The sequence below is a fragment of the Ammodytes marinus genome (genome assembly GCF_949987685.1).
Source record: "Ammodytes marinus genome assembly, chromosome: 3".
NCBI classification, from domain to species: Eukaryota; Metazoa; Chordata; class Actinopteri; order Uranoscopiformes; family Ammodytidae; genus Ammodytes; species Ammodytes marinus.
This window is the reverse complement of record NC_137232.1, coordinates 1,254,777-1,273,755: the sequence shown is the minus strand read 5'-3', so window position 1 is coordinate 1,273,755 and position 18,979 is coordinate 1,254,777. Positions and strand designations below refer to the sequence as shown.

The 18,979-nt window shown below is 42.3% G+C and overlaps 1 protein-coding gene across 3 annotated transcripts in view; it reads left to right on the top strand.

Annotated features, from left to right (window-relative positions):
- Positions 1-13,872: 13,872 nt before the first annotated feature.
- The window catches only part of ngef (neuronal guanine nucleotide exchange factor), a 56,513-nt gene continuing 51,406 nt past the window's right edge, over positions 13,873-18,979 (top strand). For 2 of the 3 annotated variants that reach the window (XM_080053625.1, XM_080053627.1), the window contains exons 1-2: positions 13,873-14,363; positions 18,137-18,242. In XM_080053625.1, the coding sequence (XP_079909751.1) occupies positions 14,150-14,363; positions 18,137-18,242 (320 nt within the window). In that variant the 5' untranslated portion in view covers positions 13,873-14,149. The remainder of the gene's footprint in view (positions 14,364-18,136; positions 18,243-18,979) is intronic. The other variant, XM_080053626.1, reaches the window with a different exon arrangement.

Here is an 18,979-nt window from a genome sequence, read left to right as displayed (position 1 = left end):
AACACACCCCGCCCATATCCCACCCCCACACCCAACCACAAACAATCCTGCATCACAAAATCAGCACAAAAAACAAACAATACACAATGTTAAAAATGACAGAAACGAAATACACGCTACAGGAAACAAAAATAAACAATCAATATGAAAAACAAAAAAAACATAAATAAATAAAATTAAATCAAATAAAAGAGGGGAAGAGGTAGCTACTCTTCTATTGTTGTTTTTTTAAATAATTTAGGAAGGGGCGCCAAATTCTGTCAAATGTATTCTCGGATCCCTGGGTAGTATAACGTATTTTCTCTAAATTCATACATGACATAATGTCTCTAATCCAATGTGAGTGGGAAGGAGGAGCAGGATCTTTCCACTTGAGTAAGATAACCCTACGAGCATTTAATGAGGTGAAGGCCAGTACCTTCAGCTTCACTTTAGGCAAGCCCGGATTTGGAGCAATGCCAAAAATTGCAGTGAAAGGGTTCGGTTCAATTTGATGCTGAAGTACAGAAATTGTTTGAAAAACTGATGTCCAGAACTCAGTCAAGGTGGGACACAACCAGCACATGTGAAAGAGTGATGCCGGTGCGCTCTTACAGCTATCACAGGTCGGGTCTACATCGGGGAACATACGAGCTAATTTAGTTTTAGATATGTGGATACGATGTACTACTTTAAATTGCACAAGAGCATGTCGGGCGCACATGGAGGTAGAGTGTATCCGATCCAGGACTGAATCCCACATGTGATCTGTGAAGGCAGAACCTAGGTCCTGCTCCCACAGGGTTCTTATAGCTGCTAATGAGGGGCTATGCAACTTCGAAATAAGGTTGAAAAACACATAAATTGAGCCTTTTAATGTGGGGTTTACAGAAAGAAACAAATCGACATGATTGGCTAGCGGTTTATAAGGGAATTGGGGAATTAACTTGGGGAACTAAAATGCCTGATTTGCAGAAATCGGAAAAAAATTGTCTTTTCGATACCAAAATGTTTTGTCAATTGAGAAAAACTAGCAAATAGATCATTAATAAATAAATCACCGATGCATTTTAAGCCTTTTTTATGCCAGATCTTGAATGCACCATCCACCGTCGAGGGAGTAAACAAATGATTAGCTGCAATTGGGCTGAAAAGTGAAAGATTCTGCATTCCAAAATTCTTCCTAAATTGGGTCCAGATTCGAAGGGAGTGCTTATTCACGGGACTACTGTTGGGAATAGCTGAAGAGAGTGGAAGTGCGGCGCTTAAGAGGGCAGATAGAGACAATGGGCTAATAGCGCTGGACTCCATTGTTACCCAGACTGGGGCTGAGTCGTCAAGGTGAAAATGCACCCAATACACTAAAGAACGGATATTAGCAGCCCAGTAATAGTATTGGAAATTAGGGAGGGCCATTCCACCTGTTTGTTTGGGTCTTTGAAGAAAAGCTTTCTGTAACCGAGGGTGTTTACCATTCCAAATATAATTTATCATTAAAGAGTCAAGGGCCTGAAAAAAGGATTTGGGGAGAAAGATGGGGAGACATTGGAATAGATATAGGAACTTTGGGAGTAATGTCATTTTAATTGAATTTATTCTACCTATAAGAGAGAAAGCCAGAGGAGACCACTTCGATAATATTTGCTTTGCCTGATCCAATAATTTGAGGAAGTTCGATTTAAATAGGTTTTTAAAATTTCTGGTAAAACATACCCCAAGGTAACTCAGATGATCTGTCACCACTTTGAGTGGGAGAGCTGTGTAATCAAGTTTAAGAGCTTCTTCATTAATCGGAAAGAGTTCGCTCTTACTCAAGTTAAGTTTATAGCCAGAAAACTGACTAAAGACCTCCAACACAGAGAGTGCCTCTGGTAAAGAGGTGGCTGGCTTGGCGACAAACAAAAGTAAGTCATCGGCGTATACTGATACCTTATGTTCAATTCCTCCTCTCCATATCCCCTGAATCTGTTTGTTACCGCGAATGGCAATCGCAAGTGGTTCGATTGCAATAGCAAAAAGGAGCGGGCTCAAAGGACAACCCTGCCCGGTCCCACGGTGCAGATCAAAACTACTTGAGTAACGGCTGTTTGTTAATACTGAGGCAGAAGGGCATGCATATAATAATTTAACCCAAGAAGTGAAAACAGGACCCAAACCGAATTTTTCAAGGGTGAAAAACAAATAATTCCATTCTACTCTATCAAATGCTTTTTCAGCATCCATAGAAGCGAGGCATTCTGATTCAATATTTCTGGGGGAATATAAAATGTTCATTAGCCGGCGGATATTATAAAATGATTGGCGTCCCTTTATAAACCCAGTTTGGTCGGGGGATATGATAGAGGGGAGAACATCCTCCAATCTGTGGGCGAGAATTTTAGCAAGTATCTTCACATCTGTATTTAATAGTGAAATTGGTCGGTATGATGCACAATCTAGAGCAGGGGTGTCAAACTCATTTTGGTTCGAGGGCCACATACAGCCTCTCTGATCTCAAGTGGGCCGGACCAGTAAAATAATGGCAAAATAACGTACATATGTCAACTCCAAATCTCTAGCTTTGTTTTTCAGTAATATGCTTTATCACTCAGCCTACATTTGTAACCTACATTATCATGGATCACAAGGGATCTCTGTACCCCCCAGGAAATGTCTTAGTAAAGGTTGCTGCCGGCCATGGGAATAGGAGGTGCGGCGCTGGGCGCCGCAGCAAAAATTTTGGGGGTATTTTGCTCAAAGATGCCAATATACGCACTAATGAAATAAACAACTGTTTATTTGAATACACAAATACAACAGGCACTGACGTTACAGTTGTCCAATTTTGTTTACTATATGTACAGGGACACATTTTGTGCAAACATGCAGACAGTACAAAATTAAATTAATTTAATTCATTTTTAAATACAGAGGTTATTGGTTGTTTTGGAATTCGTTTTTCCCAATTTAAAACATAAAAATAAAGCAGCTTGGAAAATTAGGAAATAAATCTTGTAGGCCTACACTAGCATGCTCCTGCTCGTTTCGCGCGTGCAGAGCCGCGGACACATCGCGCTTGCTAGTACATTAATTGTTCAGCACTAAAAATATATATATATATTTTTTTTTTGGTTTTTACTTTGCCATAAAGCACTGGAGGAAACATTAATAGCGGTGAAGCAAGATTGCCATTTACCATTTCCCACGTTGCTAAAATGTGCTTTTTAAAATTTTGGCTGCCCCCTAGCGGCTGGAGTGAGCATTTTGGTTATTTCTTTAAAAATTCATATCTCCTCACAGGAATGGGCTAGAGACTTACTTTTTTTTTTGAAATGCTCATAAATGTGTGCTCTACAAGTCGCGGGCCGGATTAAATCATCTCGCGGGCCGGATCCGGCCCGCGGGCCGTATGTTTGACACCACTGATCTAGAGGATCTTTATCCTTTTTTAACAACAGGGAAATACAGGCCTGGTAGAACGAAGGCGGGAGTTTACCTGAGTCAAATGAGTCTGAGAATACTGAACATAAAAAAGACGACAATTCGGCTGAAAATTTCTTAAAAAAGTCAGATGGAAGTCCGTCTGGACCAGGAGATTTGCCTGATTGCATAGATGTTATTGCTGCAATAATTTCCTTCTGAGTAATAGGTGCCTCAAGGCTATGTCTCAGGTCTTGAGAAAGGGAAGGCATGTTCAGGTTACTGAAAAAGGTTTCCATCACCGTTACGTCTACTGTACAATCAGAACTATACAAAATTGAATAGAATGTTTTGAACTTTTCGTTTATCAATTTCTGATCTGATGTTGTACACCCACTGTCTGTCCATATTCCAGGGATGAGTTGCTTCGCTCTAAATCCGCGCAGTTAATTGGCCAGGAGTTTACCAATCTTGTCACCATGCTTGTAAAAAGTACTTCTGCTCCTAAGCAACTGGTCAGCAACTTGACGAGAGGAAAGAAGGTTGAGTTCTGTCTGCAGATCTGCTAAGAGTGGCAGGTTTGGGGGAAGAGCGATCTAAGACTGGATCTAGATAACAATTAAAATCCCCACCAAGAATAAGAGAATGGGAATTGAGATCAGGGAGTTGAGAAAAAAATCTCTTAAAGAATTCTACATCATCGACGTTAGGCGCGTAGACGTTGGCCAAGATGACTGACTTATTGTAAAGTTTGCCTGAAACAATAATAAAACGTCCATTTTTATCTGATATAATGTTTGAGGACTCAAAAGGAATATTACTATCAATAAGGATAGCTGTGCCCCTAGCCTTACCCCTGAAATTAGAATGAAAAAATTGTCCACGCCAGCATTTACTTAATCGCCCATGGTCAGAGTCATGTAAGTGGGTTTCTTGAAGGAAAACTATTCCAGCCCTGAGCCGTTTTAGGTGGGTTAAGACCTTACCCCTTTTCACTTGGTGATTTAGCCCCTTGACATTCCAACTAATTAAATTAAGATTGCCCTTCATCTTGCTCAATTATAGTGAGAATAAAAAGAGTTGCTCCGATAAGAAAAAGAGTAGCAAAATACAGAGGGAAAGAAAAACACACAAAAAAAAGGAAAACACAAATAACTGAAAACACAGCAGGTGATGACTTATCAGCTAAACCCCCAGTTAACACCACCCCATCCCACCCAGAACCCACCCCATTTATTGCTCTAAACAGCAAACCCCAAAAGACCCTTACTAGTCTCACAACAAACATTCCAAGCCTTAACTTCCTGACCTGTGCTAGCTTCCCACATAGGTATTGTACAATTCACCCCATAACAGCTAGTAACACTATGAACAATCCAGCAAACTGTCAAAATGACAACACACTAAACAGAAATACCATGCTCACCTAACAGATTCGAAATACCAAAAAAAAGAACAAGGCGTGAGTTAGACAAGCTGTCCAAATGGCAAAAAAAAGAACAGACACGCTTATCCAGCCGTTTTAAAATAGAGATACAAATAAAAAAAGCGATTGAGCTAGACAATACGTCAAAATGACAAGCAACAAAAATGTCACGCTCACCCAGCTGATTTACTCATTTTAAAAAAGGGAGAAAAAATGCGTGTAGTACCATCAGTCTGAGAGTTTGGCTGGGGATATGAAAAGAGCATTTGTCCAAATTTGTATACTCACAGCAGGCAATCGTATTTACTACGGACTCACACCCAATGTAGATATGTAGTTAGATGCTTCAGAGACGGACCGCAACCACCTTCTCTCGCCGCTCTGGAGAGTAATGCGAAGCCTCGCAGGGAAGAGGAGAGAGGGACGGAGACCGCGCTGATAAAGCTCAGCCATGGCCCCCTAGTATTCAGCCCGCTGCTTCACGACCTCCGCGCTGTAATCCTCGTAGAACCGGAGCTTGTGGCCGTGGTATTCCAGCTCGCCCCGGTTTACGTGCCTCTCTCATGATGAAGTCTTTAGTCTGGTATCGGTGGAAGCGGATGATGACGGGCCGCGGTCTCTCACGCGGGCCCGGTTTGGGTGCCAGAGTGCGGTGAGCTCTGTCCAGCTCCGGGGAAGAAGGGAGAGTTTGATTACCAAAAACCTTGACGAGAAGCTCGGAGAAAAAGGCGGTGGGGCGAGCGCCCTCAAGTGACTCTGGTAAGCCCACAATACGTACATTCTGTCTCCTGCTTCTCCCTTCCAAATCCAATAGTTTAGATTTCAGCAACTTGTTATCTTCCTGCAGTGAGGAGCACGTAGCCTCAAGTTGCTCCAGGCGTCCGCAAACAGTTTCTGCATTCTCCTCGAGATCGGTTATACGTTTCCCCTGGCCTGAGACCACGGCCTGGATGTTGTCCAGCTTAGTGTCCATGCTGGCGAACGATGACTTGAACTCAGCGGCTATGGATGCTCTATGCTGCTCAAGCAGGTCCGGAATGGAAGCCATTGAGCTAGCATTAACATCAATGCTAACCACGCTGTCCGAGGACATATCTGACTCTGCCGAATCTCTTTTTGCATTTTTCTTTCCTCTAGGCCAGGGGTGTCAAACTCATTTTGGTTCGAGGGCCACATACAGCCTCTCTGATCTCAAGTGGGCCGGACCAGTACAATAATGGCAAAATAACGTACATCAACTCCAAATCTCTAGCTTTGTTTTTCAGTAATATGCTTTATCACTCAGTCTACATTTGTAACCTACATTATCACGGATCACAAGGGATCTCTGTACCCCCCAGGAAATGTCTTAGTAAAGGTTGCTGCTGGCCATGGGAATAGGAGGTGCGGCGCTGGGCGCCGCAGCAAAAATTTGGGGGGTATTTTGCTCAAAGATGCCAATACGCACTAATGAAATAAACAACTGTTTATTTGAATACACAAATACAACAGGCACTGACGTTACAGTTGTCCAATTTTGTTTACTATATGTACAGGTTGTGGCGTGTAAAGACGGGAGTCGGAGGCGGAGTGTCAAAAGACGGAGCTAACTGCTTTAATGACATTAAGACACTTGTCGAGTAACAACAACGGAGCAGACATGTCAACTCCTGCTAGTCTCCACATGCCAACAACACAAAACAGGAAATTCCCCCAGTCATAACAGTCCCCCCGGAACCCCGGAACTTCAGTTCCATAGGTGAATTATGTAAGATCACTACACAAGCCCCCCCAGAATTCACCCATAGTCAAAGTCCCCGCGCCGGAAAGGCACGCTGGCCCGGCCGCGACTAGAACGAGTGGCAGGGGCCGAAGAGGAGAGGGGCGTGGTGGGTGCGGCAGGACCAACATCAGTTGCGGTCGTAGCGACTGTGGCACCGATGGTTACAGGAGCGTTGGTTACAGGAGCGCTGGTAACAGGAGCGTTGGTTACAGGAGCGCTGGTAACAGGAGCGTTGGTTACAGGAGCGCTGGTAACAGGAGCGTTGGTTACAGGAGCGCTGGTAACGGGAGCGTTGGTTACAGGAGCGCTGGTAACGGGAGCGTTGGTTACAGGAGCGCTGGTAACGGGAGCGTTGGTTACAGGAGCGCTGGTAACGGGAGCGTCGGTTACGGGAGCGCTGGTAACGGTCGGGCGTGGTGGCGTCATCTAGGCCATCCTGCTTCGGAACCATGTGGAGTGGCGAGGACCACGGACTGTCGGAACGGCGAACGATGCCCAGGCGCTCCATGTTGGCGAATTCAGCCTTAGCAACCGCCAGTCTCTCCGGAGCGAGCCGTCGGGCCCTGGCATGGACGGGGGGCCCTTTCGTCTCAATATGGTGCTCCACACCGTGTTTCGTCGACGTGGACGAGAAGGTTGGTTGCAGCAGGCTAGAGAACTCTCTGAGCAGCCGCTGGTACCTGTCACCCTCAGAGAGCGAGCTAGAAAGGCCGTCGTATGTCCCCTCATCGCAGACACGTGCGAACGAGGAGAAGGTCAATGCGTCATGCTGTTGCGATCGATATTCAAATCAGTCTCGGAATCTTCAGCGGGACTGACGTCAGGGTCACCAATGTGGCGTGTAAAGACGGGAGTCGGAGGCGGAGTGTCAAAAGACGGAGCTAACTGCTTTAATGACATTAAGACACTTGTCGAGTAACAACAACGGAGCAGACATGTCAACTCCTGCTAGTCTCCACATGCCAACAACACAAAACAGGAAATTCCCCCAGTCATAACAGTCCCCCCGGAACCCCGGAACTTCAGTTCCATAGGTGAATTATGTAAGATCACTACAAGGTACACATTTTGTGCAAACATGCAGACAGTACAAAATAAAATTTAATAAAAGTGCAACTTCTACTGTTTTGATTTATTTTTAAATACAGAGGTTATTGGTTGTTTTGGAATTCGTTTTTCCCAATTTAAAACATAAAAATAAAGCAGCATGGAAAATTAGGAAATAAATCTTGTAGGCCTACACTAGCATGCTCCTGCTCGTTTCGCACGTGCAGAGCCGCGGACACATCGCGCTTGCTAGTACATTAATTGTTCAGCACTAAAAATAAAAATTGTTTTATTTATTTTTTATTTTTTTGGTTTTTACTTTGCCATAAAGCACTGGAGGAAACATTAATAGCGGTGAAGCAAGATTGCCATTTACCATTTCCCACGTTGCTAAAATGTGCTTTTTTTTTATTTAGGCTGCCCCCTAGCGGCTGGAGTGAGCATTTTGGTTATTTCTTTAAAAATTCATATCTCCTCACAGGAATGGGCTAGAGACTTACTTTTTTTTTTGAAATGCTCATAAATGTGTGCTCTACAAGTCACGGGCCGGATTAAATCATCTCGCGGGCCGCATCCGGCCCGCGGGCCGTATGTTTGACACCACTGCTCTAGGCATTTCTCCAAAACAGTGCCAGCGTTACCAGCAACACAAGCACAAAAAAAAATCGATGAAAATAGGGTTTAATCAGTTAGGCAGTGTTTCCCACTAATGTATCATTCCGTGGCGGGCCGCCACACTTTCATTTTGCCCCGCCACACTTTCATTTTTTATTTTTTTTTATATATGTATATTTTACTATTTAAAAAATATAGGCTACATGTATACATTTCATTTGCAATGCGCGAGTTTCACTTGGAAACAATAGCATTTGCGCATAAAAATCTTTAACGTGTGATTCGCGCTGTGATCTCAAGAAACAATATTTCCTTCAATCATGGACGTACTGTATTATCAAAGCGCCGCTTGAGGGATCGAGGCTTCAATCTCCCCGAGTCAATCAGCCCCTCCCCCTGCGGTGTCAACACGCGCTTTGACTGTATTGCCTTTGAACACTCTCATTTTTTCAAAGTAAACGCTTCGGACCCCGCGGGACACTCAGTTAAGAGCATCGAGGGGGCGCCGAGAGGCAGGGGCTGGGACAGACGGTAGCTCGCCTCGCGGCGGACCGTCAGCTCGATCCCGAGATCCAACTACGAGCTTTTTAACTGCAGCAACTTTAAGATACGCTATTGGAGCTGGAATTACCGCGGCTGCTGGCACCAGACTTGCCCTCCAATGGATCCTCGTTAAAGGATTTAACGTGTATTCATTCCAATTACAGGGCCTCGAAAGAGCCCTGTATTGTTATTTTTCGTCACTACCTCCCCGAGTCGGGAGTGGGTAATTTGCGCGCCTGCTGCCTTTCCAGCAGAGCACCCTCTGCTGGAAAGAATATTTTGAGCTATCCTTTGTGATTGTAGCCACAGTTATTTGAGTACTAGTAATTCAACAATCTAATAAAACAAAAGGGCGCTTGTGTTCACTCTTTTGAACCACAGGTAACCACCACCTTTGCTTAATTTTTTTGATGGCTCAAATGTGTATCATAGAAAATTATTTATTCATTAACCATTGATAAGTGTGTTAAACTCCATCTTAATCACCATTTATATAGGAATAATGTTCCTCAAAGTACACCAGATTGATGCATTTAACATTTAAAAGGTACAACATTTTCTTCCGGGGGAGCATACCCCCCGGACCCTCCTAGGGGGGGTCGGGGTCCGTCCCCCCCACACTTTCAAAAAATTCTGTGGGAAACACTGAGTTAGGTCTGAAATAGTTAGTGGGAGCTAGAAAGCGATCGCACCTACTCCATGCTCTGTAACCTGGAAGTCCCGCTACACAAACATTTGAATCAACATAACTTAGTTTTCAACTACTTACCACTAATCCAGCAGCAACTGTCCCGCTGAGCAGTAAGAGGCTGTCAATCTCATCGCCTGAGCCCTGGTCAGCGCCGCCGCTGCCTATCTCTGCTCTTGGCCTCGGCCCCTCTTCGTCCCCGCCGCCGGCATCTTGCGCTGGCTCTGCCGCTGCAATTTCCACCGTAGTCGGTGGCGGTGCTGAATCTGATGATGGGCCAGCTCCAGCTGTAGCGGCATAAAACATGTGCGATATTTTCGCACACTGTGCAGCGTTTGCCTCTAGGGCTTCTCTTTTTTTGTCTCGGAGTTTCTCCGCGCCTCCTTTACGCTTCTTCTCCATTTTTTGATTTTTTTTCTGTTCTTTAGTGACGTGACTGATTAACAGATCGACAGCCGCGGCCCTAGGGGCGGGACGTCGGCCCTCCGGTGTGTGTTTGATTGGGCCAGCAGGTATCATGATGATGAGTAACGGGCCTTTCAGGTAAAGTTGACACTGACAGGCAGCCCGCACGCCCAAGGGAGGCGGGACCCCGGCCCTCCGGTGTGTGTGTGACTGGGCCAGGCGGCAGCTCAGCCCAGGATAGCCAATCATGATGAGTAACGGGCCTTTTTCAGGTTAAGTTGACACAGACAGGCAGCCCGCACGGCCCTCGGCTGTGTGACTCGGCCTGTCCTGGCCGGGCCGGGCCGGGCCCAGAAATATAATTATTATTAATAATATAATATATATATATTTTTTTTTTTACCTCACCGGCCCAAAAGGCTGCCGGCCCACCGGGCATTTGCCCGGTATGCCAGATGGTCAGTCCAGCCGTGGCCATGTCTGAAGTTCCCGATATTATGCGTACAATCAAACGCAGCAGGCATGCCTTTTCCAGAAGCGCCTGCATTTACATTTACGGCCACTAGAAACTAGCCGGGCTCCGCCCGCCCGCCTACTTCCGGCCAAATTTAATTTTCCCTTCAGTAGTCAGTCTGGGTGTACAGTGCATTTCCCAGCTTTAGCCGGAGAATCTACAGCCGTCCAATCAGCGAACAGAGCGAGTGGCTGAGAACGATGACGTCGAAGTCGCGCTCCAGTTTCAGTTGAATGCTGCGTTCCTTTATACTCGGAAGAAGGAGATTTCCGACTTGGTAGTTCCGAGTTCCGACCTGTCTGTGTTCCAGTGCATCTGCTCGCGAAAGTATGGACGCCTACAACCTTTCTCATCCAAATAACTAAACGTTAGGCTCTGGCAAGTTACCGTTGCCAGGTACCGGTAGATTCATAGACTACAATATGTAGTGAAGTCGGAAATTTTCGAGTTCCCTGTCCAACTGGTACGCACCGTCAAAAGCCGGCTCATGACACACGTGACGACCAAACGTGATGCGATTGGTTGGCTAATCCAGAGTGGCACTGGGCAGATCCAATAGTTTTAAACTTGGACAGACACCCGCCTCCAAGTGAGTGAACGTTTGCCAATTACAGCACTTCCAGACCTTCTGTACAAATGAAATGAAGTACGATGGTCTGGTTGGACCAGGCTAACTAGAAACAACAACGTAACTCAAATGTCTCAGATTACAACTTTAAGCATTGTTACCCGTTTTAAGCTCTGATTATCTTATTTCCTGTTTATGGCTAGGCAGGCTTTTATTTTGAAAGCTATCAGCCGGTACTTATTAACTTCCTGTGGTACGTAGAACACCCCAGTAGTAATATATAAATAACTAAATAAATAAATAGACCAATGTAAAAACAGCAAAAAACATTTAATAATTTTTAAAACATTAAATACAAGAATAAAGTGTAAATAATAATTGTGTGTAAGAAAATACTGTACATAACATATAATGTGTTGCTTAGCCTAATATTACTTTTTACGATATACCATCTCTATTTCACTTTCATTCCATTTCTATTTGAATGTAAACAATCTTGCAATGCAGGCATGTAATTTCTATATTGTAAAGTACAGCTGGATTTCTTGAATTAAAGGTGCTTTACCAATAAAGTGTATTATTATTATTATTATTATTATTATTATTATTATTATTATTATTATTATTAATAATATATTTTGATAAATGAAAATGATAGGGGAAGTCCTCAGACATGGAAGATGAAATCCACCAAAGCTCCACTAGTGGAGTTATAACAACTTTGTGTGCAAAACAAAAATGATAGGGGAAGTCTTTTGAAGATGATATGCCATAAAGCTTGTTTCATTCGGACCAACCGTGTTGCAGCAGCGGCACATTATTCGCCAAAACATATAAAAAAACGGACCTCATGAAACCTTTCATTAATCCTAACTCGGGCTATGTAACACTAAGGTTAACAAAATGGTATACACATCACAGGAAACACAAAAAAAAACTCACACATTTTTACAGGTGATGTTTAAAAATGTTTTAACTCATACAATTTAGACTTAGGGTGTATTCACACAGGGAAAGTCCGCTAGTTCGTTTGCTTTGGTCCAGACCAAATAGAGTTTAGATTTTTTTTGTTTGATGTGGTCCACTTTCATGTTGCCCCTTTTGTAAGTGAACCAGCATTACGAAGCAAAACCACATGTGATCTGAGGTCATTCATTCATTGGACAGACATTCAGGGGTGTAGAGAAGCAGGAAGAACGAAGTAAAAACTGCGAAATATATCATTGATATAATATGGGGTTAAAAATAATAAAAAGGCCTACTTCTAGCCAATAAATAAAGAAGAAAAAAATCTAATTATTTTTGTTTCATATGGTTATAATATGTAGCCCTATGACAATGCCACGTTATGTGAAAACATAATTTTTACTGTATTTTTGCTGCTGGACGTGCGGCTCGTGAGAAGAATAGGCTCATGCCGACACTCAGCTGATTAAGCTGTGTATCAGCTGGGTGTCAGTTCGGCGCAGTTCAGCTCCAAACTGACACGGGGATAGTATTGACGGTCCCGTACATGGGAAGCAAAATAAAAACACACACTTCCTGCGCAGCGTGAACCTGTTGACACTGTGCGGGAGACACTCCCCTCTCCTTCATCTGATCACTGAACACATTCAGCATTTTTACGCGTCCTCTTGATCAAATGTAATATATTGTTCTGGGCTCCCGGTCAAACCACAACTTATCGTCCTAACAATGGCGACAACAACACTTTCCCATAATATGAAGCTGACGGCAATTTATTAAAAAATAATGCTTCCTGCATTTGGGTCGGATCGTGACCGGACAAATTCACACCACAAACGAACTGCATCAGAGTGCGTTTGAAAACGCACCGAGACTACCTCTTCAGCTGGGTCTCAGAGCGCTTGTTTGGTCCGCCCCCGAGTGCGATTGCTGTATTCACACCTGCCTGAAAGATGCGCACCGAAGGCGGAAGTGTACCTGAGTTTGTTTCAACCGAACTAAATACGGCATGTGTGAATACACCCTTAGACACACACAATTGTTTAGGCAACTTTATCTTCCCCGTACTCACAAAAAAAAATCCTATGTGGTGCAATCTTCACCAAAAAACAGGAAGTTGGTAGAACTCCACTATACCCTGCCTGATCCTTACCAAAATGCATATGGATAATGAAACTAAAGGCCTGAGGAGTCCCACAAACTAGTATTCAGCAATGGTGACAGTGCCACCTGCTGGGTAAAGTAAATATTGCATGTTTGTTAGTTATTTACCTTCAAGTCCTACAAACTTGAACAAATTAACAGCTTTATCTGGACAGAAAAACCATCACTGTTTCACTGGCCAACAACTCGCTGTTTCTTAGTTTCTTAGACGATCATTTTGCCTGGTGGCTGATTTGAGATCAGTGTGTTGAGAGGCAGGGCCCAGGCAGGCTTATTGCTGTGTTGAGAAAGTGAACTTTAAACTCTCCCTGTCAGCTGACTAGAGATAAAACTATTGTATGGGGCCCTGGGCTCAACATTGCTCACATTACTTTGAGTAGTTACACAAGTGAAAGTATATTATATCACCTGCAAAATACATACTTTATTCTTTAGAATTTGTTCGTTGCTTTATACCAAAGCATTTAACTTGAACCTAAATAGGAAGACATGTTGAGGGATCTGAGAGAGTCTGAAAACAGAGAAGTGACACACACAGTAGGTTGTTAGTGGGTGGCTTTTCAGGTTCCACAACACAGTGAGTTTTAAAGCTGGTAAGACCAGGTTGAGTTGAGGAATGTACTGCACGTAACAGGGTAGTGTAGAGAGAGAGAGAGCGAGAGAGAGAGACAGAGAGGGAGAGGGAGAGAGAGGAAGAGACAGAGAGAGAGGGGGAGAGGGAGAGAGAGAGAGAGGAAGAGAGAGACAGAAGGGGAGAGGGAGAGAGAGAGAGGCAATTATTACAGCTTTGGCAGAAGTAAGCAACGCACAGGTTTCACAGGCTGCCCGCGTCGCTAACAACACTCTGACAGGGACGACAAAAGGGCCAACAACCAACAATGTATCAGCACTGAGTTGTTGTTGTTGTTTTGTTTACTCTTTCTTGGGATTTATATGAACTTTTGATTTTGTTTTTTAAAGAAATGGATTTGCTTCTGGATTCTGGCTGATTATGATTATTCTTTCCCAACCAGTTACTTCAGAAATCTTGAATTCTCCCAAGTGAATTTTGTTGTTGTTGAACCATCAGCAGAATGTCTGTGACTGCCCTCTTCAGGGGCAAGTGGGGGCAGAAGTCACAGGAAAGCCCTGAGAAGCCCCCAGCTTCCCCCGTGGTTCCACACAGCCACGAAGAGGAGGAGGAGGAAGATGAATCCAAAGTGGGTTTCAGCAGAGACAACATCCGCAGGAACTCTCGCTTCTACCGCTCAATGAGGAAGAAGAGGCTGGTCTCAGAACAGTCTGACAGTAAGATATCAGCTGATCTATGCTTCATTTACATTGACAACGGGTTTGATTTTTTTTTGCCTTATTCCAACCTGTTTATTCAAATGAATCCAAAGTGAACACTGTCCGACAGACCTCATTGGAGAGCATCACGCATGTAGCAGCATTTTAGGAAATTTAGTTCTGTCTCTGCCTTAGTCATGGAGTCTTGGGACATACTATATATTGACAGTTGATGTTATTTGTAGAAAGTGGAACAAAGGCTTGGTAGTCCTACCACAAAGTAGATATCTGTAATGACTACAACCTGAGAAACAAGTTCTCTTTGAACAGTACGATAGTGGGAGTAATTATACGTGTGCTTTCTACAGGTCACCTGCACGGCCCCATGACTTCGAGCTAAAGACAGATTCAAACTGTGTTTAAATTAAACAGTCAAATACACCACTCAGTCACCCTGAGGAGATTAATTTTTATAAATGATTTACAAAGTTGTTATTGGGAGAGTTTAGTTGTCAACCTGCTTTGCATTGACAGATCAATACTCAAGAGTCTTGAAGAGAATCACAGTTACTGAACAATAGAATTAACAGTGAATTCATTTAACCATAATGTGCTGTGTTTTTATACTATATAAAATTATGATTATTCTCTATAGGAATGCACCATATAAAGCCACAGCAAATGCAATCAAGTGTTTGAGCTTAGACTTTGCCCGACCTGAAGGGATCAAAGTGATTACTTAATACATAACTTAACAAGTCACTTTTACCAATGAAAGTGTCAATAAAGTAGTAACAAATTCTAGTCAGCTGGTCACCGATGAGCTGGAATAAGGCAAGGTGAGTTTATTTCTATAGCACAATTCAGACACAAGGCAATTCAAAGTGCTTTACAGGGGCACACAATACATCAAGATTAGACATTAGAAATTGCATTTAGATAATATAAACAAAGAAAAAATGCAGGCTGACAAATAGCCAGAAACAGTAATATGTGTTTTCAAAAGCACTTCCCTGATTGGAACACCATGGTGGTTAACTCTCCTTATCTTATCAGCAGCCATCAGCTATCCTGTATTGATAATATGAAGAGGCATAGATGTCTTTGTCATATCATGATCAAATGGTATTTGCTTTGATAACATGTCCGATAAATGCAGAAGTCATCACAGTACAATGTGGCCACCACACATGAAGATCTACCTCTTCATTATGAGGGAACCCTTGGCCTGTACTGTACCAAACAGTGCTTTTGGTCAAATTATTTGTTTGTCATTCAGATTTGATAGTATTTAGAATTTTCTCTATTAACAATTTTACAAGCAGTCCAGAACAGTGGTTGGAGTCAGGAATAGTAGCCTTTTCCCACTGGAGACATACTTATTAAGCAGTTCATATGAATGCATTTGGAGTTTAAAACTAGACAGAAATGAACAAAAACTAAAATCCACAACTTAAATAAATTCAAGACGAGATACATTAAATATAACACACCGTCACTATCATGACTCGTCAGTTCACTGACTGGTTTGCAAAAATGTTTCTTCTTTCATTTTCATTTGAGAATTGTTTTGACATATGTTGAAATGCCAACATTCAGATGTCATTAAATGTCTCTTGTTGATTTGATCATTGCAATGATATAGCAGAAGGTATCTGATGCTATTCCCGCCACAAACCCTTAATGCTCTAACAATTTGGCAGAAATGACACTTGTGTTGGTCCTTTGACAAGAATTTTGTAACTTTACTGTGTTTGTGATATTGTGATGTTAGATATTTGTGAGTGAAACAGACTATGTAAGTGGGGCTTATTCTTATGAAAGGGATTCAAATCAAATCCTGGGGTGGCCTGACAAACACAGCACAAGCTGCATTTTCTCTTTTTCACTGTGTTTAATTTTCAGCATTGATTGGCTTCGCATTAAGACTTGAAATCAAACTTTTTAGGCTTTGATAACCTTATAGTGAAACACAAAATATATGATATAAAAAAATAAAGAGTCCAAATAAAAACAGTTCCTTCCTTAATATCTTACATTTCTACTTTGAATACTTGTGTGTTTGTAGTTCCTCTCAACGATAGCTCAAAGGAAAATATTGTACTTTGTACTTATTTTGCACAGGACCTTGACTTTCCTTTATTACTATGGTAATAACTGCTCAAACTTCCTGTACAGTTGTGTATTTATTATTCATTCCATGGCATGCTTCTCTGCCCTGCTGTTGGGAACCAGTACATAATACTGTGCTTTATTTATCTACAGGGAGTTTGAAATTATTATTAAGACTTTCCCTGGCAACTTAGCATGATGAAGACTGTAATATGCTGTTCAACGCTCTGAGAAATGAAAGGAATGAAAGAATAAAGAGACATTTAAAAAATGAACAATAGGAAAGAGAATGAGCATTTAAGAGATGAGTGTGTGTTATGATGATACAATAACAATATACAATATAGTGTGCCACCACGAGGATGAACCTATAGGAGACAGAAAACAGACATAAACCAATCAAGTGAAATAGCTCGGAGTAGGTGTGAGATGGTCAAGAACATGGCACTATATGGCACTATAACATGGGCGATCATTGTTCATTTCCTGTTTAAATGACCAACATTAACATCCATGACTGTGGTTATTCCTTAACTTTAACCAAGTTATTATTGTTTAAGCCATGACAACAAAGGCCCCCTAACCTTAACAAAGTAAACCACACTATGCTTCTGCCCTAACCAGGAAAAGTGTGAACAAGTCACTGCATTTTAAATGCTATGCTGATACCCCTGAATAACCTAAAAACACCAATGATGGCTCTTTGACAGCATTGGATATAACGTATACCTCTTCACTTCATCCAACTTTATTTTAGTTTTAATATATATTTTATCATAATCATAATTTAATGTATCACAAAATGCTTTATTTTGAAGCTACTCACCGCTTCTATTTTCTCATCTTTTCTCAGGGCTTCATTATGGATCTGAATACTGTTTTTATCTGTCAGAGGTGGAAATGCACCAGTCAATGTTAAACACTGGAATATTATAGCAAACATCCACACACACTGCGGTTGCCACAGTAATGTGCGGCAACCACTAGCAGATTGTGGCTGAGTGAAAAATATCACTGGCAATTTGTCAGCTGATAGTACATGTTGAATGCTTCATTTTATTTATCTGGATCACAGGGAAACAAAATAAATATTTAAAGACCTGTAGACTTGCCAGTAAGCTGAGTATGTAAAGTGATAAATTATAGCAAGTAATAAACCATTTTCTACAACTGTTGATGTCAAATAATGTGAAATGGAATGTTGTTCCCGCTGTGATTCCTAACTGATTTGCTTCATAAAAAAAATGTAAATAGCTTTTTGGACCAAGGCATTTTTTTGTTTGTTTGCTTGCTTTTGATGGCTGGTGAGTGGATTCAGTATGCCAAGTCAAATCAATTTTCATCTGTTCATGCAGTTACACACTGCACAGAGGCAACTGGCCGACAGCATTATGTTTTAACCATCAACCAAAATTGTTTGCGTGTGTGTGTGTGTGTGTGTGTGTGTGTGTGTGTGTGTGTGTGTGTGTGTGTGTGTGTGTGTGTGTGTGTGTGTGTGTGTGTGTGTGTGTGTGTGTGTGTGTGTGTGTGTGTGTGTGTGTGTGTGTGTGTGTGTGTGTGTGTGTGTGTGTGTGTGTGTGTGTGTGTGTGTCCGTGTGTGTGTGTGTGTCCGTGTCCGTGTCCGTCCTAACCTGTACCTGATTGTAAAAACATGTTCTCCTTTTCATTTGCCCCTTTAGATTCGCCCAGGCCTTCTTCAGACCACAGTCCATCCACCAGAGCAGGAGTGTCCTCCTCTAACGCTCTCTTACCCCACAAATCACCCATGTTGCCTGGGGCTAGACGGTGAGTGTGCATGCCTCCACTGCCCAACCCTACCACTGAACACTGAACACACCCAGAAAAACAAACACACACATACAGTGCTTGTTTAAACACTGCACTAATATAATTCAGACTTGGTACTCTACATGGCTTATCATATCTGTGATAAGCACACAAGCCTATGCAGTCTTCTGAAGGTTAATTCATTGTCATTGAATGTGTTCAGTTTGACCCATAAGACATATACGTACTGTACACACACATACATATATATACAGGTCCTTCTCATATAATTAGCATATTGTGATAAAGTTGATTATTTTCCATAATGTAATGATAATAATTGAACTTTCATATATTTTAGATTCATTGCACACTAACTGAAATATTTCAGGTCTTTTGTTGTTTTAATACTGATGATTTTGGCATACAGCTCATGAAAACCCCAAATTCCTATCTCAAAAAATTAGCATATCATGAAAAGGTACTCTAAACGAGCTCTTAACCTAATCATCTGAATCAACTAATTAACTCTAAACACCTGCAAAAGATTCCTGAGGCTTTTGAAAACTCCCAGCCCCTCTTCCGGTTTGACGAGCCAGGCGATGGCAGTTTAGAGAGCATGCCCCCAACAATTTGAGTCAAATTTACCCACTTCAACCCGAATATTGGAAAAAAAATTGTTTACAGTTTGATTTAAGTTAGTGGGGCTTGAGAATGCCTAAAGGGAAAAATAAAAAGTCAATGCAGGCGGATTT